The sequence below is a fragment of the Neopelma chrysocephalum genome, unplaced genomic scaffold (assembly GCF_003984885.1).
Source record: "Neopelma chrysocephalum unplaced genomic scaffold, ASM398488v2 Primary Assembly neopelma1_65, whole genome shotgun sequence".
Classification (NCBI taxonomy): domain Eukaryota; kingdom Metazoa; phylum Chordata; class Aves; order Passeriformes; family Pipridae; genus Neopelma; species Neopelma chrysocephalum.
Genome location: NW_020897722.1, coordinates 1,434,951 through 1,456,030, shown reverse-complemented (window position 1 = coordinate 1,456,030; position 21,080 = coordinate 1,434,951). Strand labels below are relative to the sequence as shown.

General features: G+C 41.8%; 1 protein-coding gene across 3 annotated transcripts in view; it reads left to right on the top strand.

Moving 5' to 3' along the window:
- GTF3C1 (general transcription factor IIIC subunit 1) overlaps nucleotides 1-21,080 on the top strand; it is a 40,470-nt gene that overhangs the window by 5,064 nt on the left and 14,326 nt on the right. For 2 of the 3 annotated variants that reach the window (XM_027683497.1, XM_027683496.1), the window contains 18 exons: nucleotides 2,313-2,471; nucleotides 3,079-3,194; nucleotides 4,471-4,795; nucleotides 6,489-6,700; nucleotides 7,183-7,322; nucleotides 9,656-9,809; nucleotides 10,727-10,830; nucleotides 11,080-11,261; nucleotides 11,621-11,896; nucleotides 12,128-12,273; nucleotides 12,693-12,790; nucleotides 14,343-14,439; nucleotides 15,191-15,368; nucleotides 15,758-15,890; nucleotides 16,880-17,015; nucleotides 18,794-18,875; nucleotides 19,547-19,732; nucleotides 20,290-20,447. In XM_027683497.1, the coding sequence (XP_027539298.1) occupies nucleotides 2,313-2,471; nucleotides 3,079-3,194; nucleotides 4,471-4,795; nucleotides 6,489-6,700; nucleotides 7,183-7,322; nucleotides 9,656-9,809; nucleotides 10,727-10,830; nucleotides 11,080-11,261; nucleotides 11,621-11,896; nucleotides 12,128-12,273; nucleotides 12,693-12,790; nucleotides 14,343-14,439; nucleotides 15,191-15,368; nucleotides 15,758-15,890; nucleotides 16,880-17,015; nucleotides 18,794-18,875; nucleotides 19,547-19,732; nucleotides 20,290-20,447 (2,882 nt within the window). The remainder of the gene's footprint in view (nucleotides 1-2,312; nucleotides 2,472-3,078; nucleotides 3,195-4,470; nucleotides 4,796-6,488; nucleotides 6,701-7,182; nucleotides 7,323-9,655; nucleotides 9,810-10,726; nucleotides 10,831-11,079; nucleotides 11,262-11,620; nucleotides 11,897-12,127; nucleotides 12,274-12,692; nucleotides 12,791-14,342; nucleotides 14,440-15,190; nucleotides 15,369-15,757; nucleotides 15,891-16,879; nucleotides 17,016-18,793; nucleotides 18,876-19,546; nucleotides 19,733-20,289; nucleotides 20,448-21,080) is intronic. The other variant, XM_027683495.1, reaches the window with a different exon arrangement.

The following is a 21,080-nucleotide window of genomic DNA, read 5'->3' as shown; positions in this document are numbered from 1 at the left end:
GGAGAAAGGGAAAGAGCCAATAAAACCATGAGAACTTCAAGACAAAACTTAATGCCAGTTACATGGATTTGGATTAAGGCTCTTGATAAGGCAACAAATTCCTTCAAATCTATTAAGTCAGGGAAGGGAAATTCTCTAGAAGGAAAATGTATTATGAACAAAGAGAAGCAGAGGTCAAAAGTAGTTACAGCACTGAGCATGGCTGAGAGAGAAATAGAGAAATCACCCACATTGTGCTGAACAAATAAGGGAGTGACTGAGTTGATTTGTCATGAAATGTACAGATCCCTCTCCTTCCATAAGAATATCAGAGGGAGTTTTACACAGGAAAACTCATTTAAGTTCACAGTTTGAAGAAATCAGTGGAGATCCTCGATATTCTAGAGCAGATCTGTATCCACTAAAATATGTGGGGAAAAGTATCACCAGATGGTTTACAAAATATGGCTTGTGCATAGTTGATGTATTTCTGGTTTGAGCAAGTGTCTCAACATGCAGTGGTTCATTTCACAAGACAAATCCAGCCTCTTATATGACCTTTATAGACTTAGACGCCCTTTAGTCACACTATTTAACATTGGCATGGACCAAATCCTTGGTTCTGTCTGACACTACCTGTGAGTAGCTTTGCACCTCGTTATATCTGTTTATAATTCCTTCTACTGACTTAAGTTTCAGAGAGGTTCTAACAAGCTAAAAACACTTGCAAATAAAGCCCAAAAGACTAAATAGTACTGCTAAAAGACAGTTTATGGTCAGTAGTAAAAACTTTTAACTTCCTATCAAGGTATTTATTTAGAAGACAAGAAAATACAAGTCCACTTACAAACTTGGTGGCAGCCCCCAAGGCAGTGATGTTTTATGTTCTGTGAGAGATTGGCAAAACAGCAGCTGCATTTACTGCTTAAGTTTGTCATGAAAAATGCCACTTGATGAATCTTTCACTTGAATGGTAATTCCATCTTACAGATGTAAAAGCTCAAAATCCACAAAAATGCCTTAAAAACACTAGGTATTAAAGGAGGATGAATTAATAATAGCTGATTTTCATCTGAGATCAAGATAGTTTAATCTCTGGAGTTATACAGGAAAGCAGATAGAAATATGTGGGACACACTGAGAATGAAGCCAGAGCATCTGCTATGGGAAGAACATTATTGGACAGCAAGAGCTAAAGGAAAAAGAATTGGTTTTGTTTTGGGGGATTTTTTCTTGGGGGATTGTTTGTTTGTTTGTTTTTTCAAATACTGCTTCAAGTGAAATTTAATGGGCTGTAGAAATACAAAGGATATAATAACAGTGCCAGCAACCCTACCAAAATGTCAGCACTCAATTACTATCCTAAAGCAGCATCTTAGGGAAAGGATTCGGGTCAAGGAAAAATAATGGAATCATCTGGCCTGGGGCTCTGTCACGTGGTCAAGTGACTGTGGGTTAACTTGGTGTCAGCTGGGCATCAGTGACTGCTTATATATATATATATATATATATATATATATATATACACCTAAGACAAAATTCATCAGCTGAAACCCCTGTGATTTCAGCTAAAGCTGTCACCTGGCATTGTCACAGCTGGACCAGAGGAGCAGAGATGGCTGTGGATGTTCCACCCACTGCTGCAGGATGAATTGGCTGCTTCTGCAGTAGCTGCTGAATCACTGCAGGTTGCTAAGCTGGCAGTGTACAATAACCCAGTTGTGCTTTACCACTGCTCTCTGAAATGGTTCAGCAGGGGCTTGATGACACTGATGAGGGGAGGTCATCCTTGTGTCAGGGAGCAGGGTCTGTCCAGCTCTCCTGGAGCCATCTGTTCCCATTCCACCCTTCTTTTCTGTGAGGTCCCAGTGAGTGGAGAGTTACTACAGCACGGCCAGTGGACAGTAGCATGTTAAGATGTGGAATTAAATCATGTATGAGAATCTTGTGGCTGTGGGCAGCTGTGTGTTCTGTCCTTGTAAAAAAGAGTGGTTTAATACCCAGTGAGTGATCTTACAGTCAAATATGTGTTCTGCAGATGTAATACTAGGGATCAGCACTTAATCCCTTCATTGATTTATTTGTGCTGTTGAAATTTCTTCTACTGGGCAGTCCTAGGATTGACACAGATGGGAAGGTTTGGAGCACCTCAACAATTCATATATAGGGAAAAGCTGTTGCAAACTTTCCCTAGAAATACCCACTTGTCTTTAGTTGTTTGTTCCCCACGGCACTGCTGCTTCTTCTTGCTGCTGAAAGAGATAAAATGGTTTAAACACATGCACACACCCTGCATTTTGTTAGGAGTTGTTACTGACATTGATGTTTCACAGGGACTGCTGTCATGGTCCGTTGCCTTAAACTGGTAAAGGAATTTCGGAAGAAAATGGAAGATTATCATGATGATGATGAAGAGGAGATCATGACAAAAACTGTTCAGCCTGTGGATATTGTTTGTGAAAGGGACATGCTCACCCAGGCTTATGAGCTAAGTAGGTGCTGTAGTAAGACACCCTAAGACTTTAACAATTATCTTCTTACTCTTTGTATGTATAAAAGAAATGTGTATATTGCAGGGGGTTTAAGTTCTGGTTGCTTTTGCATCAGAAAGTGTCAATTTTTTATAGCAAAATGAGCTTTATATCCAGATTAGACTGGAGTTTATCCCTTCCTGGGAGCTTATCAACTATTCAATACCACCCAAAAAAAACAGCAGGACAGAAACAAGGTGTTGTGGTGGGATGAGAAAAAATGATGAAGAAAGCAATGCTCCTTATTCTTCTGTCTTTTCCTTTCAAAATGGAGTAATTAATATCTAACTGTGGAAAGCTGTCAGGGAAAATATTCACCCCTGCTTCTGTTTTGAAGCTTTTGCCTCCAGACCTCATTCTGCTGGGCACTGCTTCATGTAAAATTGTGTTTTGGCTGAATATTGTGTACGTCAGTGAAAATGTCTTTAGTTAGTGGGGAATCTTAAATTTAATATTCTGGTGCATGTGGTTGTTCAGAGCAAATATTAATGTATACACAAATATATGTATATATAATTCAGTCAGATTATTTCCCTGAGATATTTGTTGGTTTTCCTTTCTGAAACAGTTGAAAGCAGAGGAACCAAAGGTATTTCTCAGGCAGAAATACGCTTGGCTATGAATGTGGGGAAGCTGGAAGCAAGGATGCTCTGTCGACTTCTGGACAGGTACAAAGTTGTCAAGGTAAGGCAAAAATAAAATAATTTAAATACTTATTGAAACTGAAGATACAATTGTGGTTACTGTGGGAATACATTATAACATTGTTAACCTCAAACACTGGAAATAGCAGTGATTTGAGACTGTAACATTCCTGCTCCTGTAGCATCCCTTTGCTTTACTCGTTCCTGAGCAGCTGCCTGACATTTAATAGTTCACTGGCCCAGATGTACAAATATTTTACATTGGTTTGTAACTGGGTGCTTAATTAATAAAGACCTGCCTTCCAAAAAGAGACAGGGCAGAGAAACTGGCCTCAACCTGCCCTCAGCAACCTAACCTGAGTCATTCACTGTGATCAGTGGTAACCCAAGTGACCTGGGGGCTGGTACTTCATGGACATGAACATAACTGTCTCTCAACTCAATAGAGCCACTTTGCTTCATTTTTGACTATAAGACAAACCTTTATCTTGCAAGATCCTCTACTGGAGGATCTTCTCAAAGACCCTCTGTGCATTTAAAATCATTAATCTACTTGCCTTTTGAAAAAGCCAGTAAATTCCGGAACAAAACAGTGACTTTGGTAAAGGTTATGGTGATTAAACTTCTTATTTCCAGATATTTCAATATTTTTTTCATTTCATTTCACAAGACAAATCCAGCTGCCATTTCTTGCATGCACCCATCTGCCCCTTTTCACAAAGGCCATCTTCGCTCAAGAGAGAATTTTTTTAGAAAGATCTTATCATTTGGTCAAAAGTTCTGTAAATTTAAAACCAAACAAATTATATAAACCATTAGAATATCTAAGCATGCTTTTCCCTAGTCAGCTGTGAGGATGAAATCTTCCTTCATTGTTTGGTGAAGTGTTTGAGTTTCTAGATCCTTGGAAGCACCTGTTGTAGCACAGGGCAGCAGCAGCTCCACGAGTGAGTCACTCAGGTACCTTCTGCATTGCAGTTATTTCACAGACTTTTTTGTTTCCCCCCAAAAAATTGATTTCTAGTCTGAATACATATAGTTTGTTCTTCCTTAGACTTTTCTACATCCCACATACCGTGGGTGTTTCCTTCTAGTGTGCAGGTAATGCAGATTTATTTGGTTTTCAAGCACGGAATGCCTTCTGATTTCTATATGTTAAGGTTTGTGACATTTTTGTTACTTAGAAAAAAAAAATAGCCTGATATTTTTTGATGTGAGGGGAGAACAGGTAGAAAATTTTCCCACTGTTGGTGCTGCAGAACACTTCAAGAATGGAGAAGTCAGGTGGTGAAGTAACATTCCAACTGTTTCCTCAGGGTTTTATGGAGGATGAAGGTCGGCAAAGGACAACAAAGTACATCTCACACATTCTTGCAGAGGAGAGTGATTTAAACAGGCAGTTTGAGAGAGAGAAGGCCAGGAGTGAGCAGTTGGCTACAGTTACTTTGGCTCTGGTGCCTGAAGATTCCCCACCTGTGGAAGAGGTGTCTCCTGGAGAGGATGATACTTTGGTCTCAGAGTCTGACAATGAAGAGGAAGGGAAAGATGGCAAGAAGAGAGGAAAAGGGCAGAAGGCCAACTCTGGTTCTCTCTTGAAATTAAGTTGCCAAGATGATGCCCATCAGTCAACACCAGCTAAAGGTAGATCATGACTTTGAAATTCGGAAAGAACCCTGTATTTTTCTTGTGGATCCTTTTATTAAAGAAAAAGTAATGTGCTGGTAGCATCCATTAAAATTTTTGGTCACATTTTTTATTCTTACACTTACTTGATAATTTCCCTGCTTTCCCCCCAGACTGTTATGGTTTGGGGACACTAAGTGTGGTAATCTCTGGAGATTCTCAGGGCTGAAGTGTGCTCTGGTGCCAAGTAGTGTTTCTGGTTATCACTAATCACCAAGAGAATAATCTGCTTCTCATTCCCCTGTGCAAACGAAATGGGCTCATACAATGTGCTCCCTGGATATTCAGGGTATTTTTTTGTTGGCTTGAAGGGCTGAAATGATCCTGCAGAGGGTCAGACAAATTCCAAAACTGCTGCAGGGAAGGAGGAAGGACTGTGGGGCTGAAAACAAGCACAGTGGTAGGCAGCAGTCAGGTTGGCTTGAGCTGCTGAGAGAAACAGCATCCTTGGGTAATACTTTAAACTGCCTTGGGTGTTCTGGGATGAACTGACATGGAATCTGTCATGGACTCTTTTTTAAAATATCTTAGAACTCAGGCTGTGCCCATCAGAGAGCACCATCTTGGTAGAGCTGTAGTTTTTAATGTCCTTGAAGACTTCAGAAGGGATTTGAACACGCTTTGTCTGTCTTGAAATATTTTATTTCTTCCTCACTAAGGAAAAAGATGGGCTGTGCCTCTCATTAAAAAGCATTGTTTCATTCCATTGGACATGTAAATGTCAGCTTAGGTGTGGGAAATAGCACAGGAGCTGACAGACCAGCCCATTAACTTTTATTTTAAAATTGTAACATATAAAAATTCTTCCCCTTCTAGCAGTAGGGGTTTTTTTCAGTTGGAAATGTCTGGTATTGAGCCTTAGAGTCTGTGCAAAATATATGTTCATGTACTGATGCAAACCTTCAAGTGGGATAAATATATTTAGAGTAATACTGACTTGTTGGCTGAGACCAGACTAAGATCAGGAGCTTCCTACTTTCAAGTGAAAGGGTGACTTGACCCTCAGCCTTACTCACCTTAAGCATATTGTAACAAAAATGTCTTGTCCCCTGAAGCTACTTCCTTCAGCTTTTTCTTTAATTATTTGGAACACCTTACTGTGAAAGCTACCAGCCTTTTGGGGACATATTTTAAAAAGGATATGGTGGTTTATTTTAATAATTTTAACTATTTGAATTTGTACTGTTAAACTCAAAGGGAATAGAGGAGAACTGAACTCCATTTCTTATGTAGATTATCTTTGGAATAACACTAAATCCTTGTTATTGTTCTGCTTTGAGTCACAAAAGTCGGGTTTCTTGTAGAACTTGAGAATCTTTTGGACAGAAACTCTCCTCTCTTCAGACAGCAATTTGTTGATAAGCTAATCTGGCCCTTCATGGTCTTCCAAGTCTGCCTGTGAAAAGGCTTTTGCATGTTGAGAATTATTTGATGGCAGGGAGTTCACTTTTTTTTTAAACTGTACTTTTGGAGGCTGAATGAAGGTGTTCATGGTCAGACCACTGCTTCCAGCAGGGTGGGATGTGTGGTAAAATGCAGCAGAATGCTTTTAATGCAGCTACCCGGGTGGATGGGGAATGGCTGAACAGGGAGAGAGGGAAGCTGAACAGGGAGAGCAGAACAGTTACAAGGCTTTTTGCTCTCAAACCAGGCTCAAAGCCAACAGCTGTGAAGTCTCAGGGAAAGAAGCTGCCTTCCCCTCAAATTCTTGAAGATCCTGATGAGCTCCCAGACAACATTTCAGGGGAGAGTTCTACTTTGGAAACCCTAAAGCAGGAGTCCAGTTTTTCCGTCTGTGCTCATTCCACTGATGAAGATGGGGATGTGGCTGTGGTGGAGGAAGTCAGACTTGAAGATCCTAAGGTAAGATCATTTGTCTTAATATCTTCTGGTTGGTATGGCTGTCTGAGCTCAGTTATGTACTTTTATAGCAAGACTTCAAGCTAGAGTTTTTATATTTATTTATGGAATTGTTTGGGGTTTTTTTAATTTGATTTTAAAGTACATTCATCTGCACTGTAGTTGTAAGTGAAAATTATTCCAGGAGATAGGAAGGTAGATGTTAAATTACAGTTCTGGGTTAGTTCCCTGGTGCTCTCCAAATTGCCTGGGTTGACTGAATGCACATCATTACTTAATGTAGCACACAAATGCTGCATATCATCTGCTCTGTCTCCCAGCCTGTGCAGGGAAGATGAAAGATAATCTTCATCTGACTAGTTTGTTACAAATAAATACATGAAAACTCTGACTTCCTCAGCTGTTGCTGTGTGAGGAGCCAACGTTAGGCTGAAGACATTGGACAGTTGGTGTAAAATTGTTGTTTTGTCCGTGCTGTGCACTAGAAGGCGTGTGGGCAGAAGAAGGAGAAGCGTTCCAGAGCCACAGCAGTGGAGAGATCCCGCGAAACCTACCGGCTGCTGAAGCGGCGGAACCTCATCGTGGAGGCCGTGAGGAACCTGCGGCTCATCGAGAGCCTCTTCACGTGAGTGCCTCTGACAGCAGGGCCTGGGGACAGGCTGGTGCTTTGGGGAGTGGAAGCACTGGGTGCTTATTCCATTTTGGCTTTTATTGCCCCTGAACCTTGAGCTGAACCCGGTTGACAGGAAGCTGAACCTAAGCCAGAGTGTGCCCACGTGGGCAAGAAGGCCAATGGATCCTGGCCTGGATCAGGAGCAGTGTGACCAGTGGGAGCAGGGCAGTGATTCTGCCCCTGGACTGGGCACTGGTGAGGCCACCCCTGGAGTGCTGTGTCCAGCTCTGGGCCCCTCAATTCAGGAAGGATGTTGAGGGGCTGGAGCGTGTCCAAAGATGAGCAACGAGGCTGGGGAAGGGACTGGAGCACAAGTTGTGAGGAGAGGCTGAGGGAGCTGGGGTTGTTCAGCCTGGAGAAGAGGAGGCTCAGGGGAGACCTTCTCACTCTCTACAACTACCTGACTGGAGGCTGTAGCCAAGCAACCAGCAGTAGGGCAAGAGGGGACAGTTTTAAGGTGCACCAAGGGAGGTTTAGGTTGGACATTAGGAAGAAGTTCCTTACAGAGAGAGTGATCAGACATTGGAACGGGCTGCCCAGGGACCTGGTGGAGTCACTGTCCCTCAAAGTGTTTAAGAAGAGACTGGATGTGGCATCAGTGCCATGGTCTGGGTGACAAGGTGGTGTTGGGTCAAAGGTTGGACTTGATGATCTCAGGTGTTCTCTAACCTCATTGATTCTGTGATTCTGTAGGCTGTAATGTTGGAGAGGAGGCACATGGAAGGTGTGGGGGTTGAATGTTAAAAGCTGATCAGCTGTTTGGAAACAATAATAGTTCTCTGCAGATAACTACACAAGTGTACTTTTATGCAGTGTATGTCCCATAAATAGAGACAAGAGAACTTTTTTATCCATTTGCAGTATTCCAGTGCTTGGGGCCACACATTCAGCACTTCCCTGCTTGAGGATTCTTTCATCTGCATAAGTTTTATCTCTGCATCATTTCAGAAATTGTTCTTGTGTTGTTCTGTCGTGGACAGCAGAGACTCATGTCTCCATGTCAGTCATTGTTGGTCACTGGCATTCTAGCAGGGCCCTCAAAGTTTGCTTTTCTTTGCAGTTTTATATAGTATGGTTATATATTTTCTCCTTGTCTGGAGTAAAGATACTTCCCTAAGTGTTATAATGTCTTTCAACTTTTTAAGATTTCACCTTCAAAAAGAAATGGAAATTCTGGTGCTCTGCTGGAGTCCTAAATTGGCAGTACTTTGTCACAAATAGGATTGCACCATCCATCTTCTGTGGCAGCACATAAGATCCTGGCGTGTCAGTACACACAGGGCTGCTTGATATGGGAATTTAGTAAGAAATCATGGCCTTATTCTCCTCTGGTCTGAGAATTTTGAAACCTTCTGTCAACTTGTTTAATTGCAGAGTGTTGTAAAATTAGAGCCTCATCTGGCACCAGCCTTGTCACTGATTGATTGAGTCACATCCAAGTGCAGGCTTGGAAGATATTTCAGGTCTCTGCTGTCTCCTTCAGTGCTGCCAACAGGTCACTCACAAGTTCCCTCAGAACCAGTGGAAGTTCTGTCCCTCCCCAGTGTCTGCCAAGGAAATTTGCTGGTGTTACATTCCCTTTGCTAGTTACCAGGATGTGGTACTTGTTCAGGAAAGTTGAAGTCCATGCATGCATTCAATTATTGCCTTGTTCCCTTTTTACCTTTCCAGATCTCTTTCAGAATTGACTCCCCAGGATTGAAAGAGTCCAGAATTAGGGCTTGGGGCATTTGTGAAAAAGGGCATGAGAACAGGCATTAGGAGAGTAGGGTGTGAGCACATTCCTACCAACTCCAGCAAGGGAAGAAGGGAGCTGGTCCCAAATGATAGGATTTGTGTATCTATACTTATGTTGTGAATGCATGAGTAGTTTCTGAGCTCTGAATGCCACTGAGTAAACTTTTCTGCCTCAAGCTGAACTGAGCTCACAACTGCAAGTACAGACTGCATATGTTTAATCACCACCTAAAAAAGCTGTAGGTTTTCCTGACCTTAGGGAGGCTGGATTCATAATTGCACTATAGCCATGCACAGAGAAATCAGGCATTGAGAATTCACTGTAATCAGAACAGCAGTTCTCCCCTAACAAGGAAGAGCTTGAGTACAAAGAAACTAGAGCTGAAATGTAAGGCAAAGTTAGCAGTTGTCTACAGCAAAAGGGAAAAGAGATCAGGAATTGCTTGAAGGAGGAAAACACCCACTCACCCCACATCCTCTTAACAGACTGCTTAGGTAGTTTGAGCATTGCTGGGCTTAAAATGCAAGGTATTTTTTGCATCTTTTAGACTTCAGAAAATGGTCATGGATCAAGAGAAGCAGGAAGGTGTCTCCACTAAGTGCTGCAAGAAGTCCATTGTGCGGCTGGTGCAGAAGCTGGCGCAGGAAGGGCTCCTGAGGCTCTATCGCACTACGGTCATCCAGGATGGCATCAGCAAAAAGGTGACTGCACAAACACTGGCAGCAGAACCAGCTTTGCTCACAACCTTCTGATTTATCAAAATGTTCTGAGCTCTTTACTGAAATACATGGATGACTTCGCTTCTTGCAGCAGAACCCACAATCGAGCTGCCCAGAAGCTTCGTGTCCCAAGCTAAGCTACTGTAAAAACCAGATCACTGCTTTCAATTATTGTGCTGCAGATAATTGTGACACCAAGGAATAGTCCAGAGATCAAAGTCTCTGAATCTCCTTTCTGAGAGGTTATGCTGCTTATCAGTTCTGTGGTTCATGGTTCTCTCCCTGCCCTGTCAGGCTGCACCATAATTCTATTTAAACCCCTTTTGAGAGCCAAGAGTGTAGGAAAAATCCTAAGTGAGGTGAAATTTAGAGAAGGTGATTTTTTTAAAAAAAAACAAAAATCCACTGTTAGTGAGGTTTGTGGAAGTAAAATGTTTATGGTTGTAAAGCTGAGACATGTAAAGTGTGAAATAAGCAGAGAATTAAGTCTTGAAAATTACCTGCTGCACAATTACTGTCGGGCGTATACAAAGTCTTACCAATCTGAACTGTGTGTGGGTTTTCAGCAACGATATGTATTAGTTTGGCCTTGTGAGGTCTGGCTTTTAATTTATCCCTTTCAGCCTAATATTTACAAGTTGAAGTGTTTGTTCCCCACATACTTCAGATTTTAAAAACCCCAAAGTCCTGAGGCTTGTAGGTATGTTTATTAACTGTTTATTGGTACAAAGACAACGTGCTGTGGCCTCTTGCTTAATTACAGACCAGCAACGGGAGTTTTCATCCAAAGCGTTAATGTTCTGTGAGTTATTAAACCTTCATAGGATTCATTTATGCAGCTGGTTAAGAGCCAAAATCTCCATAAATGCCTTTGGTTTGTGTTCTGCTGCTCTGAACAGGTGGAATTTGTTGTGCATCCCTCAGTGAGTCCCAGTGATCCCCTGGTAAAAAGTGCCATAGAGCAGGTGCGGTTCCGAATCTCCAACTCTACCTCTGCAAACAGGCAAGTCCCAGGGATGGGTGGGATGGTTGGAGTGGTTGGGATGGACTGGGGGGAGCTTGGCTTGTTTAGAGGGTGCAAAAACATGCAGAGGAAATAAACACAAGGTAAGCAAAAGAAAAATATATTCCTTGGCAACAGGCATAGAAGCACCAGCACGAGGCAATGTGCTGAATATCTCCTGAAGTCAGGAAAGAAGAGGAATTGAAGTCTGCTTAATTCTTATCAAAGTGCTGTGTGGTTTTAATACAGGATTAAAGTTCCCCAGACACCAACATCCCAGGAGCATGGTGAGGAAGAAAGCCTGGGGCAAGAGGCACTTCCTGATTCAGGAGAAACACAAGAGAGCTCATCTAAACCTGATAGTAGTCGGGCAAGAAAAACTGATGAAAAAATGGGCATAACACAGCTAAAAAACTATCATCCTGTTACAGGTACAGCCAGCTTGGGCTTTTCTGTCATCTTTCATTTTTCCATCTATTAATAATAATAATTTTCAGATGTTGGGCTCTCCTAAGACACAAGTGGGGTTTTTTTCTTCTCCTATAGGAGAAAAATTGGATTTACGTTAAAGCAACCTTACAATCCAATGTTTTCTTAGTTGCCTTTTTTTTTCAGTTGTGAACTGGAGTATTTTTATTCACTTCTACTACTTTACTACCTGTAAATTATATTTACTTTCAACTGCCCTTCTTTCCTTCCAGCTTTCTTCACATTAATTTTGCACAGGTAGCTGTTTCTCCTGTTCTAATCCTCTTTGTGTTTCTGTTTGGTACTTTATCTTCCCTTCCAGTTCCAGGACTTGGGCGCTCTCTTGGCTTCCTTCCCAAAATGCCCCGTTTAAGAATGGTCCACATGTTCCTCTGGTACTTAATTTATGGACACCCTTTAAATGGGACGCAGCAAAGAGGAGGCACTGATTGTGAGCAAAAAGGCAGCAATCAAGGGCTGGATGAGAATGCAGCTGTAATTGAAGCACAACCAGATGGGACCTTAGCAATAGTGACAACTGTGGTGAATCCTGAGACCTCTGCACAGGAGACTGAAGTAGAGTTGTCTAATCAGAAAGGTAAGAAGTGGCACTCCTGACTTTTCTAGATTTTGCCATAGTTCAACATTGAAAAATTAATAAAAGTCTAGTTCAGGAAGGATTGAAAATCAACGGGTTAGAGAATTTTCAGATCCTTTTAGACTTCCAGGCTATGAACCGCCAGTTGTGTTCTGCTTGAACCCTCCCAGTAAAACTCTTGGTGTGACTGTCAGGTTTGGGCTGAGTCTGAGCCACTGTTTGTGTTCCCAGTGTACGTGGATGACTCGTCGTGGATGCGCTACATCCCCCCTGTCCCAGTGCACAGGGAGTTTGGCTTTGGATGGGCTCTTGTCAGTGACATCCTTCTCTGCTTGCCTCTCTCAGTCTTTGTTCAGATAGTCCAAGTCAGCTACAAGGTATGGTGCTTTTTGGTTTTCCTTTAAAGTCTGATGGTGTCAACTGTACCTATAGCTGTAACAAATACCCCCTTAATCTGTTTTAACAAAACTAGACCCCCGAGAGGAGACACTTCTGTCTTTTACAGAAAAAGCAGGTGCTTTTACAGACAACACACTGAAAAAAATGTATAGCTCTGTAATACAGCAACTTCTTAAACTAGTATTTTTGCCAAGAGCTTTTTATAATCTCACTGAATCTTCTGCCTCGTTGATTAACAAGAATAATGTTAAAGCATTTTACAAAAGCAGTAACATTTGCTTAGAGAATATTTTAGTAGACAGTTCAGGTAGCAAAGCTTTATACTTTAGAGGACAGTTATATTTTAGATATGCTTACTTATATTTTTCATTTTGATTAATTTCTAAAATAATTCTAGGTGGAAGGTCTGGAAGATTTTTTAAATGATCCACTAAAAAAGCACACTCTGATCAGATTTCTTCCAAGGTCAGTCCGACAGCAGCTTCTCTACAAAAGGTAAGTAGATGAGTCAAAGTAAGTGGCTCTAGAGAGGAAACAGCAGTGGCTGATTGTTTTCTCAGTTATTTCCTGTTTGTGTCAAAGAGAACTTTGCTACTTAAGACAAGGATCATCAATCTTCAAAGAATGGTGTGCCAAATTGTATTTTTCTCTCCCAAATAGAAGGTAATAAGAAACTAATAAACAATATTCATGTATGCTGTCAGGCAGTGTTTGAGTGCTGGGAGGTTCTGTCCTTCATAACTCACCAGCAGGATGTTGCTTCTGTATAAAACACACTCCTGACTGCTGCTAAATTCAGAATTTAATAGGGTCTAAGTGTTGCTGTCCTTCATAAATCTTTCAGAAGGCGCCACATTTCCCAGTTCCTGCATCTCACAGACACCATTCATGTTCTGCTCATGCTCTCAGTGCCATGTCTGCCATGCTTTGCCATTCCTCATCCAGGAGATTTAAAAATTGAGAGTGGACTGAAGATAGGAAGGGAGAGCAACACTAAAGGAAAGTGATGTGAATGTGTGGAATCAAGAGCACCGTGTTAGTTTTCCCAGAAAGTGATTGCTGACAGTTTGGATTTGGATGGGCTGATACAGCATTTTACAAACCTGCAAATGTGCCATTGGTGAGGGAACAGGGCTGGGCAATATCAGCTGCCAGGGCTTGTGGTCAGCCCAAGTTTACAATTCCTAACCTATTGCTAAATCTTAGAAACAAGGAAACTGGATTTATGTTTGTTTTTTTTTAATCTGCAGGCTCCATCTGATGGGTTTATGCAAAACAATATAACACATAATCAAGTTGTCTCTCCATTCACTGAAACTTCTAATTCAACCACATTTGCTTCAGTATTTCTAGGCTTGATCCTTCTGACCTCCGGGGAAAACTCCTGCCAAAATACCACTCCCACTAAACTGCATTTAATTAGAGATCTTAGTGAAGTTAAATGTGGGTAAATCTAGTTTGTTACAAACTCTCAGAAACTTTCCTGCAGAAGTTTCCTGCACCTTCCAGTGTTTTTCCACAGAAGTAGATATGCAGGATGGGAAATGTTGCTCTTTTTGCTCTGCCAGAGCTATAACCAGCTGAAAGCAGTTTCTTGCTGCAGTAATTCTAAACAACCTGAACTACAGGAGTCTTTGCCCAGTTCTTTATATGCACACACATGAAGGTCTGTATTTAGCAATCATGTTTTCTTACTCCTGTTTTCTTTACATAACATGAAATTATCTGCAGATCTGCTGGTGTTCTGGCCATTTTTAGTTCATTTTTACACACGTTATTTCTGGCTAATTTTCATCCTTGCTAGCAAAATTTTACTTAGTATTTGGCTAAAATATTGGGTTTGTGATTTGAGGAAGGAAAATGTGGACCTTTGGGCTATTATATGTTTTCCATAGGCTGACAATTCAAGCAAAAATACCACTTCATAGATTCTACAACTCAATGGTTTCCTGAAAGTTCAGGTTGCTGCATGAAAATCTTGTGTTTTCTGGTATCATTTCTACTGTTTTGATGAGTGTTAATTGCAATACTCCTAATATTGCTGCAGGAGGTACATCTTCTCAGTGATAGAAAACCTTCAAAGATTATGTTACATGGGACTGCTGCAGTTTGGCCCAACAGAGAAGTTTCAAGACAAAGACCAGGTAATTAAAAAAAAATTTTAAAAAGCAGTTATTATTCATGTATTTTTTTCTTGTGAAATAAATGCAGGATTTGGGATTTGAATTAGCTTAAATAGTTAAATGAAATACTGATGTTTCAGGTGTATGTGCAAACCTCCAGATCCAAGTGACTGTAATTTGTGTAGATAATTTTTGCCTTTTTCTGGAAGGACACTACTCAAATGCATAATGCACACAATAATGAACCAGGAGGTTCCAGACTGGCAATACTTATGAAAAATGAGCATTCCACCTTCTTATCCATCAAGGTGTCAGGCTTTGGGTGTCTGACACAGAATAAAGTCACTGATCAGAGGAAAATAATGACATCCATATGGATCTTTTTATAAATAGAGAGCACATGCAAAGGAGAAGGCAGATCCAACACATAATTCATGAGGATAAGAAAGATAATTAGGCCCCCAAACACATCTATTCAAATCCTGAATGAGGACTTGTTGGAAATAGTCACTCTGTGGAAACTTGGAATATCCTGTGCATAACAGGGAAAACAAACTGTTCTAAACCTAGAAAGGAGATTTCTGGATCGCTGTCAAGGGAAATTTGGGAATACAATGCCATAGGGTGGGAATGGGTGTGTCTCCTCTGAGAGCGCTCTCTCAAAACAGCAGACAGAAAATGCCCACCAGTCCCAAACCAGACTGTGTGTGCTGTGAATTAGGGAATTCCAATGATTTTTACCCACCAGCCTGAGCCACGCTGTGTTTGCCAGGTGTTTGTGTACATGAAGAGGAATGCAGTGATTGTTGACACCACCATCTGTGACCTCCACTACAACCTGGCGCAGAGCAGCCGCCCGTTCGAGCGGCGCCTGTACGTGCTCAACACCCTGCAGGACGTGGAGAACTTCTGGTTTGATCTGCAGTGTGTCTGCCTCAACACACCCCTGGGTAAGGCAAAACTCCACCTTCTTAGCACCTCTGCTGTTTCTTCTGGGCACACCACAATTGCTCCTCCTTCCCTGAAACAGGCAGGCTCTGTTTTGTCCCTTCCAATGCCTTGTCAGGTTGCCCCGCGCAGCAAAAAAAAAAAGCTAGAAGCTCTGTGCATATAATTCTGTGAGGTTGTGATCCACTTCAAATTCTCAGAGCAGTATCAAAACTGAAGTTAGAAGTAACAAAATTGCTCATAGCCCTTTCTGTGAGAAGGTAGGACATTGTGCAGAGAAAGGGTAAAAACATTAGTGCTGTTTGGGAGCAGCAGTTTGCCGTAGCAGGGTGGGAAAGGGGGTTGAAGTCTGACTTCTCATGCTGATGGTCAAACCTGTTTGTCTGTCCAGGAGTTATCCGCTGTCCTCGGTCCAAGAAAAGTAATCAAGGGGAGGAGTCTGCACTGGATGTGGAAATGGAACAAGAGTCAGCAGTGAATAAACACAATCTGGAGCGAAAGTGTGCGATGCTGGAATACACCACGTACGTCACCTTCAGCCCTGCTTTACTGCTGGAAAGGAGAGGGCAAAAAGAGCTGTCCTGGTGCTGAGGATGTTAACAGCAAAAGCAGTTCAGACTTGAGCATCTCAGTTGGGTGTTGAGGGCTGTTTGTGTGTAATTCAGAGAGTATCTGGTTAAAAGACATGTAGTTATGTTTCATGTTTATAAGTAACTTTACCAAGTAGGTTTTATGCTGGAGAAATGGGATAAACAGATGTTGGATTTCCTTCCAAAGCAGTACAGATGTGTGTTGCAAGAGTCTTGGGGAAAGCAAAGTTGAGAGGGAAGGAGTGCTTCCTAAGTACTGTTAATGCCAGGGGTAATAAACTTAGAGATTCTCTCTTCCAATGCTTTATATCATGGTATCTCAAGCAGCTTCAGTAGCTCCCCAGTGTCACATTCTGGGTTCTGTCCTTCTGTGCCACACTTGGCTGTAATTGTTTACAGATTAATTTCTAATATGGTGTTGGTGTACACTGTGATCTGGAAGTGATCTCTGGAGCATTCCACCTTCTGCCTACTCACAACCTGTGATAGCCACACAGAACACCAGTTAAACTCTTTATGTTGTGCTGTGCACTGTGGTTTATCTTTGCCAATATTCAACAAGTAGATACATCAAGTGATCTTTAAAAAATTAATGGTGTTGAGGGAACCCAGTTCCACGGATCCTTGCTGATGGAAAAAATTCTGTTGGGTTCACTTGTCAGCCTCTGCATATGATCTCTATTGCATGGCAGAAATCTTTTAAACTGGATACCTGGTGTTCACTTGCAGTTAGGCTGGAGATCACTGCAATATCTTTAAGGTCAAGAAACAGTTTTGGCAGTCAGTTGATGGTGTAATGTTGCCCCCTAAATTGGGAGGGCCAGGGGAGAGTTCTGCACATGGCACACACATCCCTTGAGAGCAGCTGGGAAGGGCCTCTGTGCCAAATAATTACCCCTGTGTTTTGTTTCTCTTGCTGTCAGAGGCAGCCGAGAGGTGGTTGATGATGGATCTATCCCTGGAGATGGGTTGGGAGCTGCAGGTCTGGATTCCAGCTTTTATGGGCATCTGAAACGCAATTGGATCTGGACAAGCTACATCATCGATAAGACCAGGAAGGTGGGTATTTTAAAATTTATATACTGGAGTGACTTTTCCAAATTTTAATATTCTTAAGGTTGAGATACTGAGACCAAAATCTTAGTGTGCTTTCTCAGTCACATGTCTCAGTAAGGCTTTGCATCACTGGAAAGAAAGGAATGCCAAATATTGTCAAATTTTGGTGCTGAAGTGAGTGAAAGAATTGGACATAAATTTTATCTGAAAACTGAATTTGATAGTAAATTTGTTAGTACATTCAACTAATGGAGAAATACTTTATTGAGCAAGCAGTGTAGATTATTCAGTGGTACCTCTTGCCTTTCTGGAATGTAGAACTTGTCAGACAAAAACTGAAACATCCAGAACAAGGAAATACATATGGACAAAAATAAAAACAAAAATAAAAATAGGGAGCCCAACATATGCAAATGAGAATGGCCATCCCAGTTCTGGCTAATGTCCTGTCTGTGATGGAAGGTTGTAAGAGCAAGGGATATTTCCTCAGAATATCCTCCCAGCTGTCTGCAAGTTTTGGCCATTCTAAATCTGGGGCTGATGTTTCAAAGCAGTTAATAGTTTTGGGTTTTTTCCTAGCATTAATTTGCCTGTGTTTTGAGCACAAATAAATCTTTGCTATCCCCAACCTCATGCAGCAAAGTGTTTCAAAGTGTATTATGTGTCCCCACTTCCTTTTGATGCTTTAAGCTCCCTAATAATTGTAGTGCTAAGGGAAGCTGTGAAGAAATACAATTCTCTATTACCCTTTCTGTTTCACTTGATTTTTCTAAACATCTCTTATGTTTCCCATTATCACCTCCTTTTCTCAAGACTGACATCTACTATTCCCAGCATGGACTGCATCCTGTCTTTAACCATTCTTGCCTTTCTTTTAACATGTTATAGTTCTACTATGTCCTATTTAAGGTGGAAAGACATCACATAGTGCTTTCAGGCTGTGGCCAACCATGGATTTTTACACAGTGTTGCCTTTCTCCCCTAAGATTTCCTTACATTTCCTTTGCTTTTTCACCATTACCAAGCACTGAACAGGGACTTTCACAGATCTGGCTGTAATTACTCTCCCCTAAGCAGTGGTCAAATCAGAGCCTATCAGTGTATGTAAAATTAGAGTTGATAATTTTTTCCCCTCAGGCAGGATCATTTCCCTAATTTCATTTGCTGTTCAGTCTCCTGGTTGTTCAGCATTAACAGGACCTCCAGCAGTTCTTCAGTCTCTGCTTTCCCCTCTGCCTCTGTGACCAACTTCAGCCCCCAGTGAACTCCACACAAGAGAAATGGGGTTTGCAGAGAATGGCAAAACTCCCAATATGCTGCAATCAGTTCAGGCTCAGATTTAAGATGGGCAGAATATTGTGTAGGAGGCATTTACTCAGTGTTTGTGTTTGCAGTTTGGTTTTGTGGTTTTTAGAAGTTCCTTTGGAATGTAAAATGCTTTGAAAAAATAGTGGTTTACAGCAAGTTCTCCTCAGCCTCTGTAGCAATGAAAGATTCAAGCACTTCTTTTCCAGTAATGACTCCTGTTAAATTTGAGGAGATTTGCTGCAGTTCTAACCTTCATAATCTTGTGGTCATTACAGCCTGATTTAAGCAAAGCTCTGGAGCCATTCTAATATGTGGTAGTAATAAGACAAATGAGTTCTTCATTGTAGCCAGGGATCTTTTCCTTTATGCTGAAAATTTCTATCTAACACTGCTCACAGGATATAATGCATAGTATTGCTAAAACCAGTGCACTCCCTTTGCATATCACCTATTTTAAAGCTGTGTTGTCTTAGGAAAATACAGTTTCTGAAAATGGACTGACAGCAAGACTCCAAACCTTCTTAACAAAACACCCCCTGCCACTCAGCACTGGAGGTAAGGTGGGCTCTGAAACTCTGCTGTAGCTGTTACTGTCTTTGTCAAACCCAGCATGAAGGATGTGGGTTATTCTTGTCTCCTTACAGTAATCTAAGATGCTTCTGGGGCAGTGAAATAGATACATAATTTCATTTCCTATTTCTGGATATATGGAACAATAATTTTTTTTTATCCAGTATTGATGACATGGGTTGTTCCTGTCTCCTTGCAATGATCTAGGATACTTCTGGGGCTGTAAAATAGATGTGTAAATAATTTCTTATAGAACAATTGTTCTTATAGAACAATCATTTCTATCCTTTGTAATTTCTGTTGTGCAGTTTGCAGGAAGTCTAGAGGGACCAATGTTTTGCAGCACTGTTATCCAGCCTAACGTTTGAGTTAAGGAGGAGGAAAAGCTTCAGGTTGAATATAAAACCTCAGCTCTGTTCCCTTGTGCTTGTGCACTGTACATTAAACTTAGTAATTACTTGATTCCTCATTTAATGTGGGATTTTTCTTTGTGAGCTTCTGAGAAGGGGCATGAAATGACATGACTAAAGAAGAGCAATTTTGAGAGGGCATCTGTCTTTTAATATATTGAAACTTGGGCATTTGCTCTTTATACCTTAATACTATAGAATGTCATTGCTCTAAAGCTCCACTGCTGTCAATATGTGTCATTTTAGGTAACAAAATTAATATTTTGGGAGAAGCAAAGGTAGGATCAGAGTTACTTGTCCAGAAGGAGGAATGTTTTGAAATAAGTAAAGAACCAACCCAGGATCGAACGAAACGAGTGAGAGGCGGAAAAAGCCAGAAGAGGAAGAGGCTTAGGAAGGAGGTTATAAAGAAGACAAAGAAGAGAAAGAAAGGTAAGAAACAGGGAAAAGCAGCATTCTTTACTGTGCTGGAGGCTGCTTTGCAAAAGCTGATGTGACTGGGACGTGGTCTGAGCTCCAGGTGGGACATGGGAGCTTTACTGGCCATGTCTTCAGGTTCCCTCTGTCAGGGAGGAGGCTCAGGTGCCCTGGGGCTGTGTAGGAGCTCTGGGGTAAAACAGCAGCATGTTGTACCCATGACCTGTGTGTGGGCCATGGCTGCACTGCTGTGCTGTACTGACTGGGGAAATCCTACTGGTGTCTGTGCCAGACCAGCTCCTTGCAATTCATCATCCACTGTTGATAGCTGGCTTAAAGATTCTTCATGGAGTGATGCTCTGGGTTGTCAGTTTGCCAATTAAAGTGCTTGTTTTCTCACTCCTGGGAGAGGCATTAATGCACTTTGCCTTCTGAACCGCTCCTTCCTTTCCTGCTCTTGTCTCTCGTTCCTTCAAACTCGTGCTGGCGCCGTGATGGCAGTTTGAATTAATCTAAATACGTAGTGCCGAGATGATTGCCTTTAATTCTTTTTTTTTTCTGGGTTTCTTTAGAAGAGGATTCTGCAGAAAAAAGCAAAAGGCTGCGTTACCACGACGAGGCTGACCAGAGTGCCCTGCTGAGGATGACCCGGCTCCGCGTCACCTGGACCGTGCAGGAGGACAGTCTGCTCATGCTGTGCAGGATCGCCAGCCACGTGCTCAACACCAAGGTGTGGCACAGACCCCTGTGGTAGTTTGGTCTGGGCCTTCCTTGGTGACCAGTTTGTAACCAAGGAAGTGCCCAGATTTACCCGGTATTCCCCACGATTTTTATGTAAGCTGGGGTATAAGAAGAAGGGAGGAAAGGCCTTGGCTCTCTTTCCTTCTGGCGGCTTTGGAGGTGGAGGTTTCCCTGTGTTGAGTCTGTCGGGTTGGGGAGTGAGGCCTGGTAAGGCCTTGTCGACCTTGGGAGGCGGAGGCTGCCCTCAGTCGCTCCAGCGTGACTCTCCCTTGTCCCAAGGAGAGTAGTAAGATATTCTCTGCTAATTCTTTTAGTTGATAGACCTTGGGTTATTGATGGGGATATATATATATATATATATATATTTTATTTTGGTTTTTGTTCTTCCCTTCCCCTTTCCCTTTCACTTTTCCCTGTGAAATTGTATATATATTTCAATTGTATATAACTGTAATATAAGTGTAAATATATTTATATATTGCTTTAGCTCGCTCTCTCTCGTTTCGGTTCTCTTTTTTTTTTCCCTCCTCTCCCTTGGTTTGGGGTGGGGGGGGAACTTCTTGTAGTAAGGTTTGGAGACTTGGCAGGGAGCCAGCTCCAAACCATATCACCCCTCACCCAG